The 19109-nt window shown below is 33.7% G+C and overlaps 1 protein-coding gene and 1 pseudogene across 1 annotated transcript; one reads left to right on the top strand and one right to left on the bottom strand.

The window, feature by feature from the left end:
* The first annotated feature begins 1930 nt into the window (after positions 1-1930).
* On the top strand, positions 1931-6967 carry LOC122307123 (annotated as a pseudogene).
* An 8306-nt stretch (positions 6968-15273) lies between these two features.
* On the bottom strand, positions 15274-17521 carry LOC122306784 (trans-cinnamate:CoA ligase, peroxisomal-like). Its single transcript, XM_043119294.1, has 2 exons — positions 17213-17521; positions 15274-17091 (listed from the first exon to the last, which is right to left on the bottom strand). Exons 1-2 carry the CDS (start codon positions 17408-17410, stop codon positions 15526-15528), a joined length of 1764 nt encoding a protein of 587 aa, XP_042975228.1. The 5' UTR covers positions 17411-17521; the 3' UTR covers positions 15274-15525.
* Between the last annotated feature and the right edge of the window lie 1588 nt (positions 17522-19109).

Genomic DNA, 19109 nt, shown 5'->3' with positions numbered 1-19109 from the left:
ATCCAAATGGTATTTAATTAATTTTAGAATATAAAATGTATTTATATAATTTTAATTTTTTTTATAACTTTAAATATGTTCCATTATTCTTTTTTTTTTAAATATCATTATTTTTAATAATTTTTGTATTTTTTTTCTTTGTTTTTGTGTCTCAACTCAAATTTATGATTTTTTTAATATATATTCATTTTATAAATATTAAATTATTCCATATATATAAACACACATATAATATACACTTACATATATATGTATTTTTTTTATTAGTTATTAGTTTATATATACATATAAATATTTATAAATAATATATAATTAATCCTAAAATTGTATCGATATCGAATATTTTATTTCATTACTTTAACTAGAATGATCATTTCAGTGATCTGAAATGGTATTCAAAATTTTGGACAAAATACACTCCTACGTAACAACATCCAAAGCAATTCAAGCATATTCAATTCCATTGTTTATTTTGATCAGTTTTTAACTTTTTTTCTGAAGTTATTATGAGTGGTTGAATTCCAATCTTTTAGCCCAAAAAGAAACAAAACCCGTCAAAAAGTTTTGATTATTATTTTATTAATATAAATAAGTGAAAAAATATATACCATGTTATTTTTTACAATTTTTTTACAACTATTTATAAAATTATGTTTTAAATTAAGGATATTTTTATAAAATGATATTATTTTTATAAATTATTTTATAAAAATGCCTCTTACTTAGAATAAAATTATGTAAATATTTGTGAAAATGGCTGTATCATGTATGTATATAATTTCTATTTCTTTTTCTAATTACACCACAGACTATGGAAGCCAACAATTCGTATCCAAATTATCGGTTTTTTTTTTTTCAAATTCGCATTTATATGTTTTCATTACAAGTTAAATCTAATGAAACTTGGGAACCGAATGAAATGTCTAAAATACTTAAATAAATATTAACTTTATCCAAATACCCTTAATTTAGAGAAAAACAAATTGTAAAACCAAAAAGAAACAACTGAAAATGATGGCTCTATGGGTGCCGACCAGTTTTTAGATAGTCCAGATTAAGGATAATGATACTCTTATAATTATTTATTATTGCTTTACTATTTAGTTTTTATTATTATTATTTGAATCTGTATTAAAAATATCAAAATATAATCTTTTTGTATAATCTAAAAATAAATAAATTCAATCAATTAACGTAATCATGTAAATTAATTTAAAATAAGGATACTAATACCCTTATACCTCATTTATTATTACTTTACTACCCAACTATTTTTTTTCTTTTGCTCTTTAAATCTTGATTAAAAATTTCAGAAAATGGCATTCTTGCATAATATAAAAGAAAATAAATTTAATCAACTAACATTATTATCTAATTTAATTAAAAAATAATAATTTTATAAAAATTGACATTCTTTTATTCTTAAGAGTTAATTTTTATAAAATTGAATTAATTAACATGATTATTGATTGAATTTATTTTTTTTCTAGATTATGCAAGAAAGTCATATTCTGATATTTTTAATCTAAATTTAAATAGTAAAAAGAAAAAAAAATAATTTAATAGTAAAACAGTAGTAAATTAGGTATAAATATATCATTACCTCCTGATCAAATCGCTCATTAGAGTAATTTGTTACTCTTTTTAGGTGTAATTTATTAAATTAGATGACTTGTTGACTCTTAAAACAACTTGCAAAATAAAGTTTTTGAAGGAAAATTATTAATCTATAAGTTTTTACAATTTTATATTAAACAAATGGTAGTTTTATAAAATTGAATATTATTATTTTTAATAAAATAGTATATTTGTATGAGTTAATTATAAAATAAATTATAAAAAATCTGTAAACAAATTATTGATGCATGAAAAAAAGAAGAAAAAAAAAAGGAAAAGAAAAAGAAGAAGAAGCCATCCAACGAGGCGGGCGTTGTCGCGTCAAAAGGAAAAACGGCAATAAGTGGAAGGCAAAGCACGTACAAAGAACCACTTTCCCTTTTTCTTTTTCTTTCTTTGAACTGATAATTTCGTTGATTCTTTCGAGTTTTTTGAATCGGCAATTCTTAGACTCAAAGAGCTCTCTTCTTTAATCGCTCTGTTCTATATTCATTATCTGCGTATTCTCGTTAATTTCGATCTCTGCAATTCCACTCCATGGCCACGACTGGACATAACAATCTCAATGCCAAGCTGGTCAGTCCAATTTCCTTTTCCTCTCTGTGATTCTTCTTCGCTTTCCTCTTTTTTTTTTTTTTTTTTGAGAAACGTATAGGATACTGATCCTGATCTCATTATCAGGTTCTGCTCGGCGACATGGGCACCGGGAAGTCCAGCCTCGTCATGCGCTTTGTCAAGGGTCAATTCCTAGAATTCCAGGTTCTTCTTCTTCTTCCCTTACGTTTTAGTGACATTATATATATATATGTGTGTGTGTGTGTGTGTGTATTCCGATCCTGATTCAGTATTACAGTAAAGGGGCTGTGTTTCGACTCAACATATTTTCTGTGCGAGGACACACGAAAGATGTATAGATTTAATAGAAGTGTGATCATGAATTTATCTAAACAAACAGGATGTCGGCCCCGGTTGTTTCGACAAAAATCTAAAAACTAAAACAAATTAAAGAAACAATGAAAGAAAAAGAAGATGGTATGATTAATATGATACTTTGGAGTTCTCGTCATAATAGGCATGTCGCATTCTAAAATCCGTAGAAGTATTGACATCGCGTCAGTACCTTGGCTTGCTCATCCACACAAGTGCCTGATCAAGGTTTTACTCTTTTTTTTCAGAGGCATAGATAATTCCGTGGGAAAAACATGTTCAGTATTAGAAAATACTATATTGGATGTTTTTCAAACTCTTAAGAGCTAGGGGGATCATAAATGAACCCTTGAGAGCCACAATTGAGAGAGAGAGAGAGAGGGAGAGAGTTGCGTTTTTTTTTTACAATCTCAACTTACATAACGCTTCAGGTAGTTATTTATCTGACATGGGTAACCAAATCTAGCTCCTAGTAACCCATTCAGTTGAGGCTCATATTGCTGCCCATGTTTGTTTTGGAGCTGAGGCGACACCCTTTCCAACTTTATGGATTGATATTAAGAAAAACAATTTGCTATGAGTTTTCCAGACAATACCTTATGATGAAACAATGGGCGGAGCACTTTTGTGTCCATTGATTTTTATTTATTTATTTATTTTTTTGGGTTTCAATTTCTCAATTTTTTTGGTGGTTACAAAATGTTTACGATAGGAATCAACTATAGGAGCTGCATTCTTTTCACAAACGCTGGCAGTGGATGATGCAACAGTGAAGTTTGAGATATGGGACACAGCAGGACAAGAGAGGTACCATAGCTTGGCTCCCATGTATTACAGAGGTGCTGCTGCTGCCATCATCGTCTATGATATCACCAGCAGTGTATGATGTCTTTCCCTATTGATTTACAAGAATACATGTGCATGAACTGCCCATGTGCGACTTGAAAGCAAGCTGTTCTGATTAATTTTGCCGAGGATTTGGTTGCATATGATCAAAGATTTGTGGGCAAGACTCAGGCTTTGTTTATTAAATATTTTTTTCTTCTGAATTATAGGAGTCATTTGGACGGGCTAAGAAGTGGGTGCAAGAACTTCAGAAGCAAGGTGCTTACTAGTTAAGGTTGAACTTGCATAATTTGAGAAAAAATGAATTTCTAAAGTAAAAGAAAAGGGACGAGGGAATGTGTTTTCTCTTCCTGATTATTCATTTCTTCTTGTTTTGTTATCTCTGGAAGTTTCTTCATTATATTGCACCATGCTATTAATATTCTGACTATTGCCTGCCTCTCTAATATGGGAATCGTACTTGTTATGTGATTTTGCATTAGCTATATATTCTTTCTAAAATCTATATGTCATCTACTCTGTATACCCATATACATTAGCTTTATTGTGAAAAAAAATAACCTTGGTTGGTGAATACCTATATAACACCTTATTGATGACAACCCTTCTTTCTTAAAATAGGGAACATGAAAGGATGAATAAGAACTCTCAATAATTTTACTAAAGTAATGTGAAATTTAGTGTGAAACAACTTTGTTAGATAAAAAAATGGCTATACTAATATATGCCATCCTTCTGAGTTCTAAAATATTGGATAAGTAATGTTAATTTTGAGCAAAAGAAAATTGAGCAACGTGATTTTTCATCCACAAGACTAACAGCACTGTCACCGGAATGGGAAGAGAGAAATAGTTCTCATTAGGGTTCTTGAGCATCATACCCAAGAGAATGATCCTTCACATATCAAACAAAATTTTCTGTTTTCATATTTTTGTTTCATTGGCTTCTCAAAATATCAAAACCTATTTCATGCATTATATGGTCCTTTGTCTGCCAAAATTTTTTCTTACTTATGAAAGTATCAATACATGCCTTTTATGGGCCTCAACCTATTCAAATTTGCAATGATTTCTGAAAATGTCAATACCTCCATTTCATAGACCTCAAACATAGTCAAGCCCAACTAACCAGCTGCCTTCAGAATATTGTTTCCATCACTATGTCCGAAAGACATGAAAATAGGTTAGTTTTTCTTAGTTACAACTTGCTAGTATGACTATGCACTCATTTTGGAGTTGTAACAGGAAATCCTGCTATGGTTATGGCTTTTGCTGGGAATAAAGCTGATTTGGAAGAAAAGAGGAAAGTGACAGCCGAAGTGAGTACTACTTTTCTATTCTACAGTTTTACCGTGTGGAATCTCTTTTTTCACACCCTATTTTCTTTAATTTTCCTTTTTTGTTTGTGGAACTTGGGGGAGTATATAATGACAGCTCATTGTGGATAATTTTTTATTTATTATTTGAAAAAAAGAGCAACGTCAACTTATTGCATTTCTTTTCTAACAAAAGCCTGATTTCACCCTTTTTTTCTCTATTCAAATTACCTTCTCTGAACTCCAGTATTTCTGTTTCTAGTTAAGTCTTCATCTTGTATATTTCTTGTGTACTTGGGTTGTGCCTTTTGCGGTTTTTAATTCTTTGATTACTTATTGAAAAGCGGTGTCTGAACTCCTATTATTAGCTCACACTAATTTCCAAACTCCAAAATCAACTGAACAAATCTGTCATGGATCTGCATCAGATCTGTTAGTTTCCCATTATCAAGCCCCAATTATCATATATTCCAACTCATTAGCTGCTAAACTGTAAGATCCTGCATCCCCAAACGTCATATTTGTACCATTAATGAAATCTATGAGAGGCTACAAATTCATAAGATTGCTTAAAGCTATGTGTTGCACTCTGTTATCTGTTGAAGCTATGTGTTTATAGTGCTTCAACTACTTGATGTTGCAGGAAGCACGTGTATATGCCGAGGAAAATGGACTCTTTTTCATGGAGACCTCTGCCAAAACATCTGTCAATGTAAATGATATTTTCTACGAAATAGGTATTATACTTTCATTGCTATCACTTGGCAACTATACCTTGGCATCATTTTTATTCCTTTCAATTTATTTTATTTTTTAGTTCTTTTAATTTAATGATAGTGTTTGCACAATGAACTTCTGATATCCCATTAAATTCCCCACTTTCTATGTTAACAATAGAAGATTAAATTTGTGATATCCTTTAAAAATAAAATGACTTCTTAACTCATAAGTGGGTTGCCTTCTAAATGAGATTTATCCTCACTTAGGGAAGATTTTCTTTCCTTCTGCTGTTGAGCATGAGGGTGGCTAAACGGGCGTTCTTCTGTTTCCATCCTGTTATATTTATGTTTGTGTTTTCTTTAAGTCATGGGATGGGAGTTTCACTGCCCATGGGTTATCATGGCACCAAGTTTTACTAATGAGCAATGATAGCCTTACAACCCAACTACAATTTATTTACAACTTATCAATAAAATAATATTTTTTAAAAATTTCAAATACATTAAATCAAAATCAAAACTAAAATAAATATTTCAAAAAATGTTATTTTATTGAAAGGTTGTGGAAAAATTGTAAAGAGGTGGTTGTTATATCATTTCTCTTTACTAATAAGACTAATGCACAAAGTCTTCGTTGACATCTTGTAAACGCCATATTGAAGGCGTACCTTACAACTAATGCAGACGCTCAAGTTCCCATGTTGGTACTTTTTAGGTTGAAGTCAGTTGTTTGGCTTATATGCTTGATGCAGGGAACCAGAGGGAGATTCTAGGACTAGGAAAATACAGTTCAGGTTTGTAAAAGATTTGGGAATTGGTGAAATTGGCAGGGATATTAAGGGATCGCATATCTGGTCGTAGTTGCTGGAAATAAGGAAGATGGACAGTGAGACACAATGTGGGTCTTATGAATAAGCCGAACATAAGCGTAATAGACATATTAAGGTCCACCGATCTTGGCTGCATATCAGCATGTTTCTGGCCTAAAAATTGGTATTCATCTAAATTTCTCGCTTTTGAACATCATTGAATGATTGGTATACAATGATTATTTCTTTGTTCTAGTATTTATGGTAGCCTTTTCATTTATTACCATTTTAACTATAGTATTTTTTTTTTTTTTTTTTGCATTTTTTTATTCTTGTGGCCTGTGACCCTGAAATTTCTCCATATACAGCTAAAAGATTGCCGAGAGGTCAGCCTGCCCAAAATCCGGCAGGAATGGTTCTCGTGGACAGACCTGCAGAAGGATCCCAAGCTGCATCATGCTGTTCATAAAGTATTTTCCGACATCAGTTCTCTGTCTGTCCTTTTCTGTGTTCTTAGGTTCGCTTGACGTGCATATACTTGAAGCGAGACAGTATTTTTTAACCGAACCAGGAATGCTGGACTAAGATGCATTTAAAGAAATGTAAGTGACGTCATCGAATATATCATCTGAAATCTTTACACGGCCATTCTGTGGACACTTGGCTACTTTAAACATGTCTCTTCAACTATTTGTTTACCACCCAATGGACACTTTACCCAGTAGTTACTGCTCTATCGGTGTTCTTGCTGTTAGGATATCAAAAGTTTGCACTTCTTTAAGCTTACTTGGAATGCCTTGGCTCCCTTGGCAGATTGTACCAAACTTTCTCGGATTTAAAACTGGAAGATGAAAAGAGTACTCTGTCTGGGGCTGTAAGCTACCAAGATTTGCTCCTTTGTTTTCACAAACCAGGTCTTCTTATTTCATTCTATCTTATCTAGTCATTACAATTTTTCCAAACTCTCACATAAAATATAAGAAATAATTCAACCTTTTCAAATTCCAAAACAAATTTAATGTTAAAAAATTATATTCTAATAACCTTTTATTCAATTTTTAATTTTTATTTTCTAATATCATCTGTGTAAACAAACGAGACTTTAGGATTGTAGAATTGGATAGGAAGGTCAATTATGGGCTAGAAATGAGGTGAATTTGGTATCAAAGTTCCCGTCTCGGTCCGACGGCAACCGCCTCTTCTACTTGCTTTAAACTATGATCCAGTGCTTTCCTTGTTGCATGGTTTCCTTTCCTCCTCTCAAGACAGATCCACAGCTGGTCAAATACCAAACGACCTAGTATTCGCGGTGTCATCCCTTTTCCTTTATCTGATGAGGGTAGACTTGAAGTGATTCAGGTTTGGTTTAATGACGAAAAGTTTCTTGTGGCATTGTCATCGATCACCCTTCGGAATATAGTTAGAACATGTTTGTATAACAAGGTATTCTATTAATATATTGACGATTTATATAAGATTTAGACCATCTCAGGGTCTACACATGTTTCCGTGCACCGAAAGCTTCTTCAGCATCTGACAAAGAAAGAACAAGGCAGGGAAATTAAGCACAGAGGGTGTTTGTACCATCCCTAGAACCCGGATTTAGGTATTTAATTTGTGAGGTTGCCGGGCCACCTAGAGTGTTTTTTTAATTTTAAAAAAACTTCTTAGAAGAAAAAGATGGGCGTGAAGGATTTTTTCTTATTTTTCAAAAGAAAATGTCTCTCTCAATTTGAGAAATAAATATTCTTATGAACTGCTGCTCCACATCTTAAAAAACTTTTATCTCGTTTGGTTACACAAATTATCTTATTTAATCATTATATTTTTTTTAAATTTTCACATAAAATAAAATAAACAGTTCAACATTTTCAAATCTTAAAAATAAAAATAATATTAAAAACTTATATTCTAATAATATTTTATTCAACTTTCATATCATCTTATCATTGTAATCAAACTATACTCAAAATGGAGGGCAGGGCACAGCCCTGGGGTAAAACACAAAATAAACAAATAAAAATTTATATATTAATGTAGTCCCTAGATTTTAAGGAAGTAATTACAAACTTCTAAGGATTTAACAATTACAATCCCAATATTAAAAATACTGAGACCGCAAAAGCATAAAAAGAGAGATCTAATTTTACATTCAAACTAAAATATTATAAATAATAATAATAATGATGACATGAAAGTATATCATTCACAGCATGAAAGTGACTCATGCTCGAGGTCTCTATCATTCAGGATCTGATTAAAATGTTCGTAGCCAGACGAGTAGATATTACTTGAATCCTTGTGACTTTTTATTTTTATTTTTTTGAATGAATAGGGACCATTAGCAGAACCAACAAACAGAAAATTGATGTATGAGGAAAACAACCAAACAATATATATGCACTACCGAAAACAGAGACCCACCTCTGGTTGTCGGGACTTCATTGCCCCTTAACTCACTCTTAAGCCTCGACTGTCGTTCACGTGATGTTTGGCTAGCAGTTGGGGAAAGGTTCGGTAGTCAGTATTATTGATGAATAAAGTTTTTGCTCGGCTGAACAAATAAATAAATAAAAATTAATTAATTAATCCTTATCTGTCGTATGGGCTAGGAACCAATGTCCAATAGTTTGGAGTGTTTTTTTTTTACTATATATATATATTTATAAATCTCACTTTAAGAGCATTTTCATTGAATTGACTAAATTTTTAATAATTTGATAGTTAATTATTTTTACCACATTTTGTAGTTTTACTAATTCAATGTTAATAATAATTCTATTCTAATTAAGTTAATATTAAAAAAATCATATTTTCAAAGTTCATTTAATGCTAATAATAAAAAATATTTTATTAAACTCATCTAAAATTTTATATAAATTTCCTAATTACTAATCAAATATCTAGCAATATATTTTTGTTCATGTCAACAAGAAATCTGCACCTAGATAAATCGAACCAAATTTCTTAATTACAAAAAACAACTGCATATTTGGTGAGAGGAGTAAGAAATAAATATTATGGTATTTGGTTAAGTTACTGTACACCAACATATTTGGTGAGTTATTGTAGTTAATGTCTAAATTTATATAGACAAACTTAATTCAATGTGAGGTGTTTTAAATGTCTTGTTAGCTAAATTTGGTTAAAGTTGAGTTTTAGCCGGAGTGCTCTTACACACCCAACAAGAAATTGATGTGAAAGCATTCCCCATTAATCATTTTAAAAGTAGTTGGTATTTTAGGTTTTTTTTTTTTTTAAAGATGAATGGGCTCCACAACAAAGTGGGGTGTTAACTTGCGTAGGTGTTGCAAAGCTCCTTTTCATATTATCTTGCAAGTATGAAGACATTGTGCTAAATAACAAAAACTGATGTTGGTCACTACACCCTTAGCAAGGTGTTAAAATTCTCTAATAAATCAAATTTTTAGATTAGGCATGTTCATCTAGGTTGTGGTTTTTCTCGACCCGGTACTCTCATAGCAAAATCTAGGAATATCCGGGTCGGATATCGGGTCTAAAACCCAGTGCCAGATGGTTTTTAAAAAATAAATTCAATGTCAAAACTAGGGGTGTACAGAAACTGACAGGAACCGACTGGCCGCATCAGGAACCGACCGGCCGCATCAGGAACCGGCCGAAACTGTCGGTGAACTGGTCGGTGTACAATATAATTTATTCAAAACCGCCAAATATCAGTTCGGCAGCGGTTTGACCCTGGTTCAAACCGTTTAAGTGAATAACCTTATTTATTTATTTATTTATACCTTACTTAAACGACGTCGTTTAATATCTGAAGTTAAAAAAAAAAAAACTAAATGAAACGGTGCCGTTTGGCTTAAGCCAAACTGTGCCGTTTCATTTTAGGGTTTAAAGTCCCCTGAGTCATTCTTCCTCGATTCCTTATTCTTCTCTCCTTATTCTTCTCTCCTTCTTCATTCTCAGACGCCTCTCTCTCTCTCTCTCTCTCTCTCTCTCTCTCTCTCTCGCGCAGGCCATGGCAGGGCGGAGGGCCTCTCTCTCTCACTCTCAAATCACACCTCTCGCCGCTCACGATGTCGTCTCTCACCCAATCAACAGCCACTGCGGCGTTCCTGAAAACAACCTCCATTGCCATCAAAGACGCCGACAACCGACTGGAGTGATGCCGAGACCGATGTAAACTGTTTTCTCCCCTTTAAATGACCAGTTTCGATCGAGATTCATCCACTTTTGATGATGTCGGTTCGATTTCACCCCGAAACCGAACGATCGGTTTTCACCCTTAGTCAAAACGACACTAAAATTAAATAATAAAAACTCATCGTCCCCCCCCCTCTCCCTTAGTGCCAATTGAAGAAACTACGTCATCCTCATGACCCCGTCATCCTCATCGCCAACTCGCCGTCATCCTTGTGACCCCATCATCTCTCTCTATCCTCGGAAACCCTAGTGTTGCCCTTCCAAGCTTTCGATCTACAGCAACAACAATGCACAATCCACAAGATCCAAAAACTAAAAACTATGCCTATAAGCCATCCCCTACATCACAGTCATTCTCCCTGAAACCCTAGCATTACCTTTCCAAGCTTTCTATCTACAAAAACATCAATACACAATCTGTAAAATTCAAAATCTATGCCCAGAAGCCATCCCCTTATTTCTGAGAGCCTCTTGGGTCGTGTTAATGTTTGATTTTAACTATTTTTTTTTCTATTTCCAAATTTACAAAAGGGTCCCAAACCAGTGAATGTTGGTGACTCTATCCTTGACACTTTGAGAACGTTGAACTCAGAGGTGGGGAATAGTAGTAGTTGTAGCATTATTTCGTGGAGATCTGGTATATAACTTTGATGTTCTTAGAATATCAATTTCCTACATTATTTCTTGGAGATCTACATTATTTCTTTTTGGTTCAAGTTTAGATTTGTAGTCTGTTTTATATGAGCTTGCCTATTTATATGGAAAGTTGAATCATTTTCATATTTTAGAGGATATATTTCTTTTCTTGGCTAGCCATTCATAAATCTAGGATCTGGTGTGTTGAACATAAACCATAAAGCTTGGGGACAACACATGTATGTTTCCATATGTCTATGTGATGTACACTCAAATTCTTTTTGGAGATGTGGAGTAATAAAATGATGGGTTTGGATTATTAGGTTAATAAACTACTCATAGAAAAGGAGAAGGAAAATTTTTATTGTAATTTTTGTAGACCTTTGAACTCAATGTTATATGCTGATGGCAAAATGTTCATTTTAGATCATTTTACACTAAAGAAATGTTAACTATGAAGGCTTTTAAGGAATGCATAACCAATATATTGTCCTTCGTGAATCTATCTGCAAAATGAATCAGTAATTTGATTCTTGAGTTTGTGCAATGTTTCAGTCTCCGTTCATTCCATATAGCGGCTGGTACATCTTATTGCCATTATCTTCAGCACTTTCCCCACTACTTTTATTTTATTGTTTTTTGTTTTTTGTTTTTTTGTTTTGTTTTTTTGTTTTTTTTTTTTTGCCCTGATTGTGATGACTACAGATGAGACATTTGATCTTACTGTTAAGGTTGGCATATTTTCTGGTTTGTGAGGATATCTTTATAAAGAAGTGGATACATTAATGCTCTTACTTCTAGTTGTGTGGATTTGCTTCTATTGTTTGTAGTATTATTGGTTAGTGGTTCGTTTTTTAGTGCTAGCATTGTTTATGGTTGTGGCTGGGTCCCTTATCTCCTAGCATATATGGATGTACTCTCTTTATTGATGGCAAACTTATGGCTAGTTTTTAGTGTAGCATTATGGTGTTCATGCTAGAAAAGGTTATACGTCTGGCCTCATATTGTTGTGGAAGTTTTAGGTGGCTGTGTTGATGGTGGAAATGGTTCCATTTATTATGCATGATTTATCCATCTTTCGTCTTTATAATCTCTATACTTTGGTGTTCCTTTCTATGGTTTGTGTTTTTCTCTACCGAAATACATTCTTTTTTCTCAATTTGGGTGCCTATAGAAAATAGACTAGGAATTCAATGTGGTGGTTGTTTTCAGTTTGGGTGGCTATAGAGAACAAAATTGAATTATTTGGTGTGAATTAATCACTAATGGAAAACCATGTTATTGATATTTAACTTATATCTTGTAATTTTGTATTTTGTAATGTAATGTATATGATACAAAATAATGTAATATGTAATGGATTGCATTGTGTGTTGCATGCATTTTTAATATATTTTTATTATTATAGAAAATGTTCAATGTATTAGTATTATGATTTTCAACATGACTTCTTGAAAAAAAATAATAAAATATAGGCTTTATGAAAAAAAAAATTATGCTTTTTAACAACATTTTTTTTTTTAAACTTTTGTAATGAAATATAGGCTTTTAGATAAAATAAAAATAAAAATTATGCTTTCCAACACAATTTGTTTTTGAAAAAAATTGAATAATAGGCTTTTGTAAATAAATAATAATAATTATTATTATAAAAAAAATAAAAACCCCGAGTTACACCTAGGAACCAGTTACATTCAACTTCTAGCCTGGGTCATAACTAGGCTAACTCAATCCGAAACCAAAATAGGGTTTGAAACCCGGGTTCTAGACTGGATATATCTGGATACCCAATCTAGAGCCAGATATCAATAGTTTGGAATATATATATATATATGTTTTGTATTAATTAAGTCATGAAATACTAACACATAGTATTTTCATATATCCCACAACAATTTAAAATTGATGCTAAAAAATTGAGTTCTTGGATTTGAAACCTCCCTCCCTAAATGTATAAACAAAAAAAAAACAAAAATTGATACTCATATCATGAATTTAAATTATATAACATATTATGAAATGATGAAATGACTTAACTATCTAAGTAACTAATAATTAAATAGTGTTATGTTATCGTTCAACAATGATTACTGGCCGTGTCGCCTAGCGCAAAATGAGGTTTTTATTTTTTATTCTTTTTGTTTTTATATTTTTTAATATATTTGAAGATTTTTATAAAATAAGAAAAAAAATATACTAATAGATTAAAAATTATTTCCTTAATTAATAAATAAATAAATAACAAACAAAAAATAAAAATATATAAACAATCAATTAGAGCGATACAAATGGAGCCGCACAATATCATTTCTGCTAATAATTTTCCGGTGCTGACAATGCAAGTACACATGTCATTTTGCTAAGCTTCCGCTTGGTTGGAGCCCCTACACGTTGAGAAGTACTCAATGGACATTTCCGTCCTGGAAGTGGACTCTCAAAATCAAATAAAGAGCAACGGTGGGTTCGCCTACCTAGTCTTGTTTTCGCCTCAAGACAAATAATTGCCGTTAAATCAACGAAATCTTGCTTCTTAAATGGCGGAAATTAGGAGCACACGTCCTGCCATTAACAAAAATTTTATCCGTCATTTTTATAGCATACTTTATCTATAATTTTTTAATTTTTTAATCAAATGTATAATATATGAATGATAAAAAAAAAAAAAAAAAAATTAATTAGTTTAAAAATAAAAAAATAAAAAAATTTAAAGTAAATTTAAAAAAAATAAAAAGAAAAATATAATATATAATATGCAGAAATGATGAGTGGCAAAGATATTTTACAAAACCAACTTTAGATTTTTGTGCTTCTGACGGGGTGAGTTGGGTGTTGAGCATGCATGCTTTTGTCTGTTCGCACCATCCAAAGGAGGAAGCTTTTCCCTTACCAATATGCATCATTCTGTTGATCATGTTGATGCCTTTTCTCTAACATTGTGGCCAACATGAGTTTGTAGTACGACTTATAAATAAATAAATTGCTGAATTAATTATCAAAGACACAGATATTAAATATACATGGTGGCCTACATTTACGTGATTTGGTAGAGATAGTTTGCGATGATTTGGGTAAGAAACAAGCGAAAAAGAAGGTGTCAAAGAGGAGGAGAAGGAGAAGAAGAAGAAGAAGCTCTCCCTTGTTCTGTCCAAAGTCTCCTTTTTTTTCAGTCTTACCAAAGTATTTTTTGTATTGAAACCAATATGAATGCATCTGAATTCAATAGTTTTTCAAGTCTTGCTGAAAAAAAAATTATTGAAAGGAAAAGCCTTATCGATTCGACCAATACAATACTTTGTCATATTATATGTTTTGTTGAAATCTTTGGTCATCTTCGTGGCCTGAACAGGCTTCGCCATTATTGACCTATCAAATTAAAGTGACTTGCCTCTCCGGCCCCATTATTGAAATCTTGAACGATCGTACTGTGTGCCCTTCAGTTGAGAAACAGAAGATTCCTTATTCACTTACAACCACAAATACGTGATCTCTTTCCTTTTATAATATATCTTATCTTATCTTATCTTATCTAATATTATAATTTTTTTAAATTTTCATGTAAAATAAAATAAATAATTTAACTTTTTTAAATCTCAAAACAATAATAATAATAATAATTTATTCAATTTTTAATTTTTATCTCAATTCATCTCATCTAAAAAACAAACAAGGCTTTTTGGCAATTTGCAGTAATACTAGACAGATTACTCCACTCCAATTATTATACAATGAGAGTGCTATAGTCACAAATTGTTACATAAAAGTAATCACATAAATTGACGTGATTTTATGATAATCTATCATATTTATTTTATAACCTGAAAAACCATATCAAGTTATTAATTTGTGAAATTTTTTTGTGTAATTTTTTTATGGCTAGAATATTAATTCTAGTATACGATATATAGAAATGGATAGCAATCGATCATTTTTATTAGAATAATGCTACATACAATCGTTAAATGCACATGTACCGCATAATCGTTTTGAAAAAGAGCAACTATTTCATATTCCACGACTGCAAATATCATTTCTCTTTTTATTATTTCATATAGAATTGCTTTACCTACAAAAGATTCCACACATGAAAATTCATAAAAGAAAAATGTTTTTGTGGTAAAGAGATCTATATCATAAAAGATATATAGTAGAGAAAAAGATAAATATATAAAGTGCATTTTATATTGTTTATTTAACATCATTTAAAATATCTATACAGACGATCGAGAAATAATATAGATCTAGTTTATTTCATGTATTTTTTTTTAAACTCTCGAGGTCTTGGTTTAAATAAGAGAATAAAAACTTGGTAGAAAAATAAACTGGAAATCAATACTACAGTTCTTGTTACTTATATGTGCTCTTTCAAGATATCTCGGAAAGTCTCCCCCCATTAACTTAAAACCATAATATACAGATCATATTAGCAATTAAGAACACTGTACAGCTTTAATTTATTGGGAATTTCTTAAATTTTTCAGAGGCGGGACAAGGCCTGCAGAATCTGGTCGCCATACCGGGGAACCCGTACTTGAGAATGGTCTGGGCTGGATTCGTTTGAACGATTCTCGGAGACAACAAGGTGCTTTGCTTCAGCCCTCAGTTCATTTTTCAGAATCTTTCCCGTCGAGTTCTTTGGCAGCTCGACCAAGAACGCCACTTTCTTTGGAACCGTGAAATGGGGAAGATTCTTCCTGCAAAAGGAGATGATCTCTGCCTCGCTCACGTCGTCGGTTCTGCCTGCCGAATTCTTCTTGAGGGCAACAAACGCACAAGGGCTCTCTCCCCAGTGAGGGTGCGGCATTGCCACCACGGCGGCTTCCAGCACCCTTGGGTGCTTATATAGCGCCGACTCCACTTCTACGCTGCTAATGTTTTCGCCTCCAGATATGATTACGTCCTTGGATCTGTCCTTGATTTCCAAATACCCATCTGGATGTACGACCCCAACATCACCTGTTAAGAACCAGCCATCCTTGAACGCTTTGAACGTGGCCTTTCGGTCCTTGAAGTAGCCCTTCATGATGCTGCTTCCTCGCAGGACTATCTCCCCCAAAGTTTTCCCATCGTGGGGCACACTGGCCATTGTTTTCAAATCCTTCACGTCCACATCGGCCAGCGTCAGTATGCTAATACCTTGACGTGCCTTGAGTTTGGCCTGATCGTCGCGCTGCAGTTGATTCCATTTTTCCTGCCACTCGCACACCAGGGCCGGTCCGGTTGCCTCCGTCAGGCCATAAGCATGCGTGACGTGGAACCCGAGCGGCTCTATTCTTTCAAGCAAAGCTGCCGGCGGGGGTGCTCCTCCGGTGAGTATTTGGACAGGGGAGGTGATGATCTGCTGGCCTTGCTCCTTCGGTTCTGCCTGGAGGAGGGTGTTGAAAATGATGGGCGCGCAACACATGTGTGTAACCTTGTGCATGGCAATACTACGGTAGATGCCCGAAGCTGTGGCGTTGCGCAGGCACACGTTGGTGCCGCCGCGTGCCGCAATGCCCCAAGTGAAGGTCCACCCATTGCAATGGAACATTGGAAGTGTCCACAGGTAGACAGGCTCACTTCCCATTTCCCATCCCAGAACTAGGCTGAGCGTGCTAAGGTAGGCACCTCTGTGGCTGTACACCACTCCTTTAGGTTCAGATGTTGTTCCTGACGTATAATTCAGAGCAATTGGATCCCACTCATCCTCGAGCTCGCCGGGAAGGTACCTTGGATTGCCCTTTTGGACCAGTTGCTCGTACTCTAACTCGCCTAGCCGGACGCCAGTGGGTGAGTCAATGTCATCGATGACAATCACCAAGGGGATGGACGACTCGGCTCCCAGAGAATGCTTAGAATCAGCCATGAGTAAGCGGAGAGCCTCGCGTGCCAGCGGCACGAATTGGCAGTCCACAAAGAAGACCTTGGCTTCAGAGTGTCCGAGAATGGTGGCTATGGTTTTAGCATCAAGCCGGGTATTGATGGAGTTGAGCACAGCCCCAGCCATAGGCACTGCAAAATGCATCTCGTACATGGCTGGAATGTTAGGAGCCAACACAGATACCTGTACACAGATTAAGGGAAAAACGGATCAGCTCCTCTGAACATCGAATCATACAAACATATATGCATATGTCCTTGCTGATCTAAAAGGGAATCATTAAGTACTAGGGAGGAGAACTTACAACATTGTTCTTGAGTATGTTAAGGGCACGAAGAGAGGAAGCAAGGCGGCAGCAACGCTCGTAGGTTTGCCGCCATGTGAAGCGGGTGCGCTCATATATCACAGACGTACGATCGGCATAAAACTTAGAGGCTCTATTCAAGAAAGTTAAAGGGGTGAGAGGGGTATAATTAGCTCCACATTTCGGCAACTGATCCATCGAAGTTGCTTGGGTGCTTAACTGCTAGTACTCTCGAAGGCGAGAGAGAGAGAGAGAGAGAGAGAGAGAGAGAGAGATGGGTTGTTTTGATGGACGTGCAAGATCGCAAAACGGGAGGGGGAATATATAGCGTGAAATTAGTGTGCACTCATGTGCTATAGCACCAGTTAAGGCAAGAGGTAGGGCCAGTTATTATTGTTGGGAGGGAGAGTCAAGGGAAATTAGGAAAAATGCTTGAAGCTTTCACGGAAATTAACGAGGAACTTGCTATGGAATACGCCTGACTGTTGACCTCTTCTTATCTTTTTTTAATTTCCAAAAAGTTGACCCCCTTCCAAGTACTGTAAATTAATTGGTTTACACACTGTACGTGTTGAGCGCGCGCTGTAGCTGCATGCTTGACTCCTTCCCCCCGACCCATAAATGGTACTTCACCGTCGCACTATATTTTTCTTTTCCGGGATGGCTTTTTATTTCTGAATTTTCTGAGCATAATTAATTACTGGTATTTGCATGGTTCGGCCAACATCATGTCATGCAATTATAAATGGGTATTTTATTTATTTATAATTGTTTGATTACGTACGTAATGATCACGCCTTGCAGAATATTATTCCAGCATATTATATTAGTGAACAGATCATCTCTTTAATTGGTAAGGCAGAAACGACATCCCAAAGGGCGGGCGATCACAAACACAAAAATCACCGCATGCGCCTGAGGTCGTAATGATCAATGAATGGCTATTACACTAAATTAAACAAGAAAACAGACGTACAGCTTAGTCGAGACAAGGTTGCACTTCATTAGAGGGAAAGAACTGCAAGAATATTGCAGTTATAATATTAATTAATAATAATATAATGGGTTGGGTAGTTAGATCTATAAATCTAATTCTTTGATGAATAGATTCCAGTCATTATATATGGTTTTATTGTCTTGGCCTTTCTTGGAGATCGATCAATGTAATTAAAGAACCAGGAAGACTTTCGGAAGGACCCGGAATTTCCTGATCAATTAAATGTATGCATGCATGCATGCATGTTATCCAATGTCATTAATTTTGCGTATTAATACATTAATATTAATTCTTGCTTACTGAAATAGAAATACCGTTCTAATTAATTTGTAAGCAAACATGATCAATATTAAACAATTAATATTATTTGTCATGATATCCTTAATTGTCATATATATCACGCTACAAAATAATGATGAATCACATTGTACGTCTCATGAACTAATTAATTAAGTTTGGTTAAGCAATTTCGTGTCCACACGTACCTTCTATATATATTCTGTGAGATTCTTCTCATCAAAAAGGTTTCGAGCCACTAGTACATACACAACAGTTGGCTTCAGCAAGATCTGTTGATATTAATTAAAAGTCAATGCGCAAATATTAATTAATTATCGTTAATCCTAATTCCTATATATGTTCATATATAGTACTCTAAGACCGCTACCTCCTATTAAGGTCTTGTTTGATTAGGTAATTCAGATAATATGAGATGTTTTATTAAAAATTAAATAAAATATTATTTTTTTAATATTAATTTTATTTTAAAATTTTAAAAAAATTAAATTATTTATTATATTTTATATAAAAAATTGATAAAATTATCATAATTAATATATAAAATGAGATATTTTAAATTTGCCAAAAAGTTAAAAAGGCAAAAGTTATATGGTTGTTTCA

Source organism: Carya illinoinensis, chromosome 4 (assembly GCF_018687715.1).
Source record: "Carya illinoinensis cultivar Pawnee chromosome 4, C.illinoinensisPawnee_v1, whole genome shotgun sequence".
Classification (NCBI taxonomy): domain Eukaryota; kingdom Viridiplantae; phylum Streptophyta; class Magnoliopsida; order Fagales; family Juglandaceae; genus Carya; species Carya illinoinensis.
This window is presented reverse-complemented; position numbering and strand designations above follow the sequence as displayed.

Bases quoted from the DNA above. Each gene is read 5' to 3' on its own strand.
- LOC122306784 (XM_043119294.1), bottom strand. From the start codon at position 17,410: ATGGATCAGTTGCCGAAATGTGGAGCTAATTATACCCCTCTCACCCCT. The intron at 17,092-17,212 runs GTAAGTTCTCCT...ATCTGTGTACAG, and splicing joins ACATACTCAAGAACAATGTT to GTATCTGTGTTGGCTCCTAA.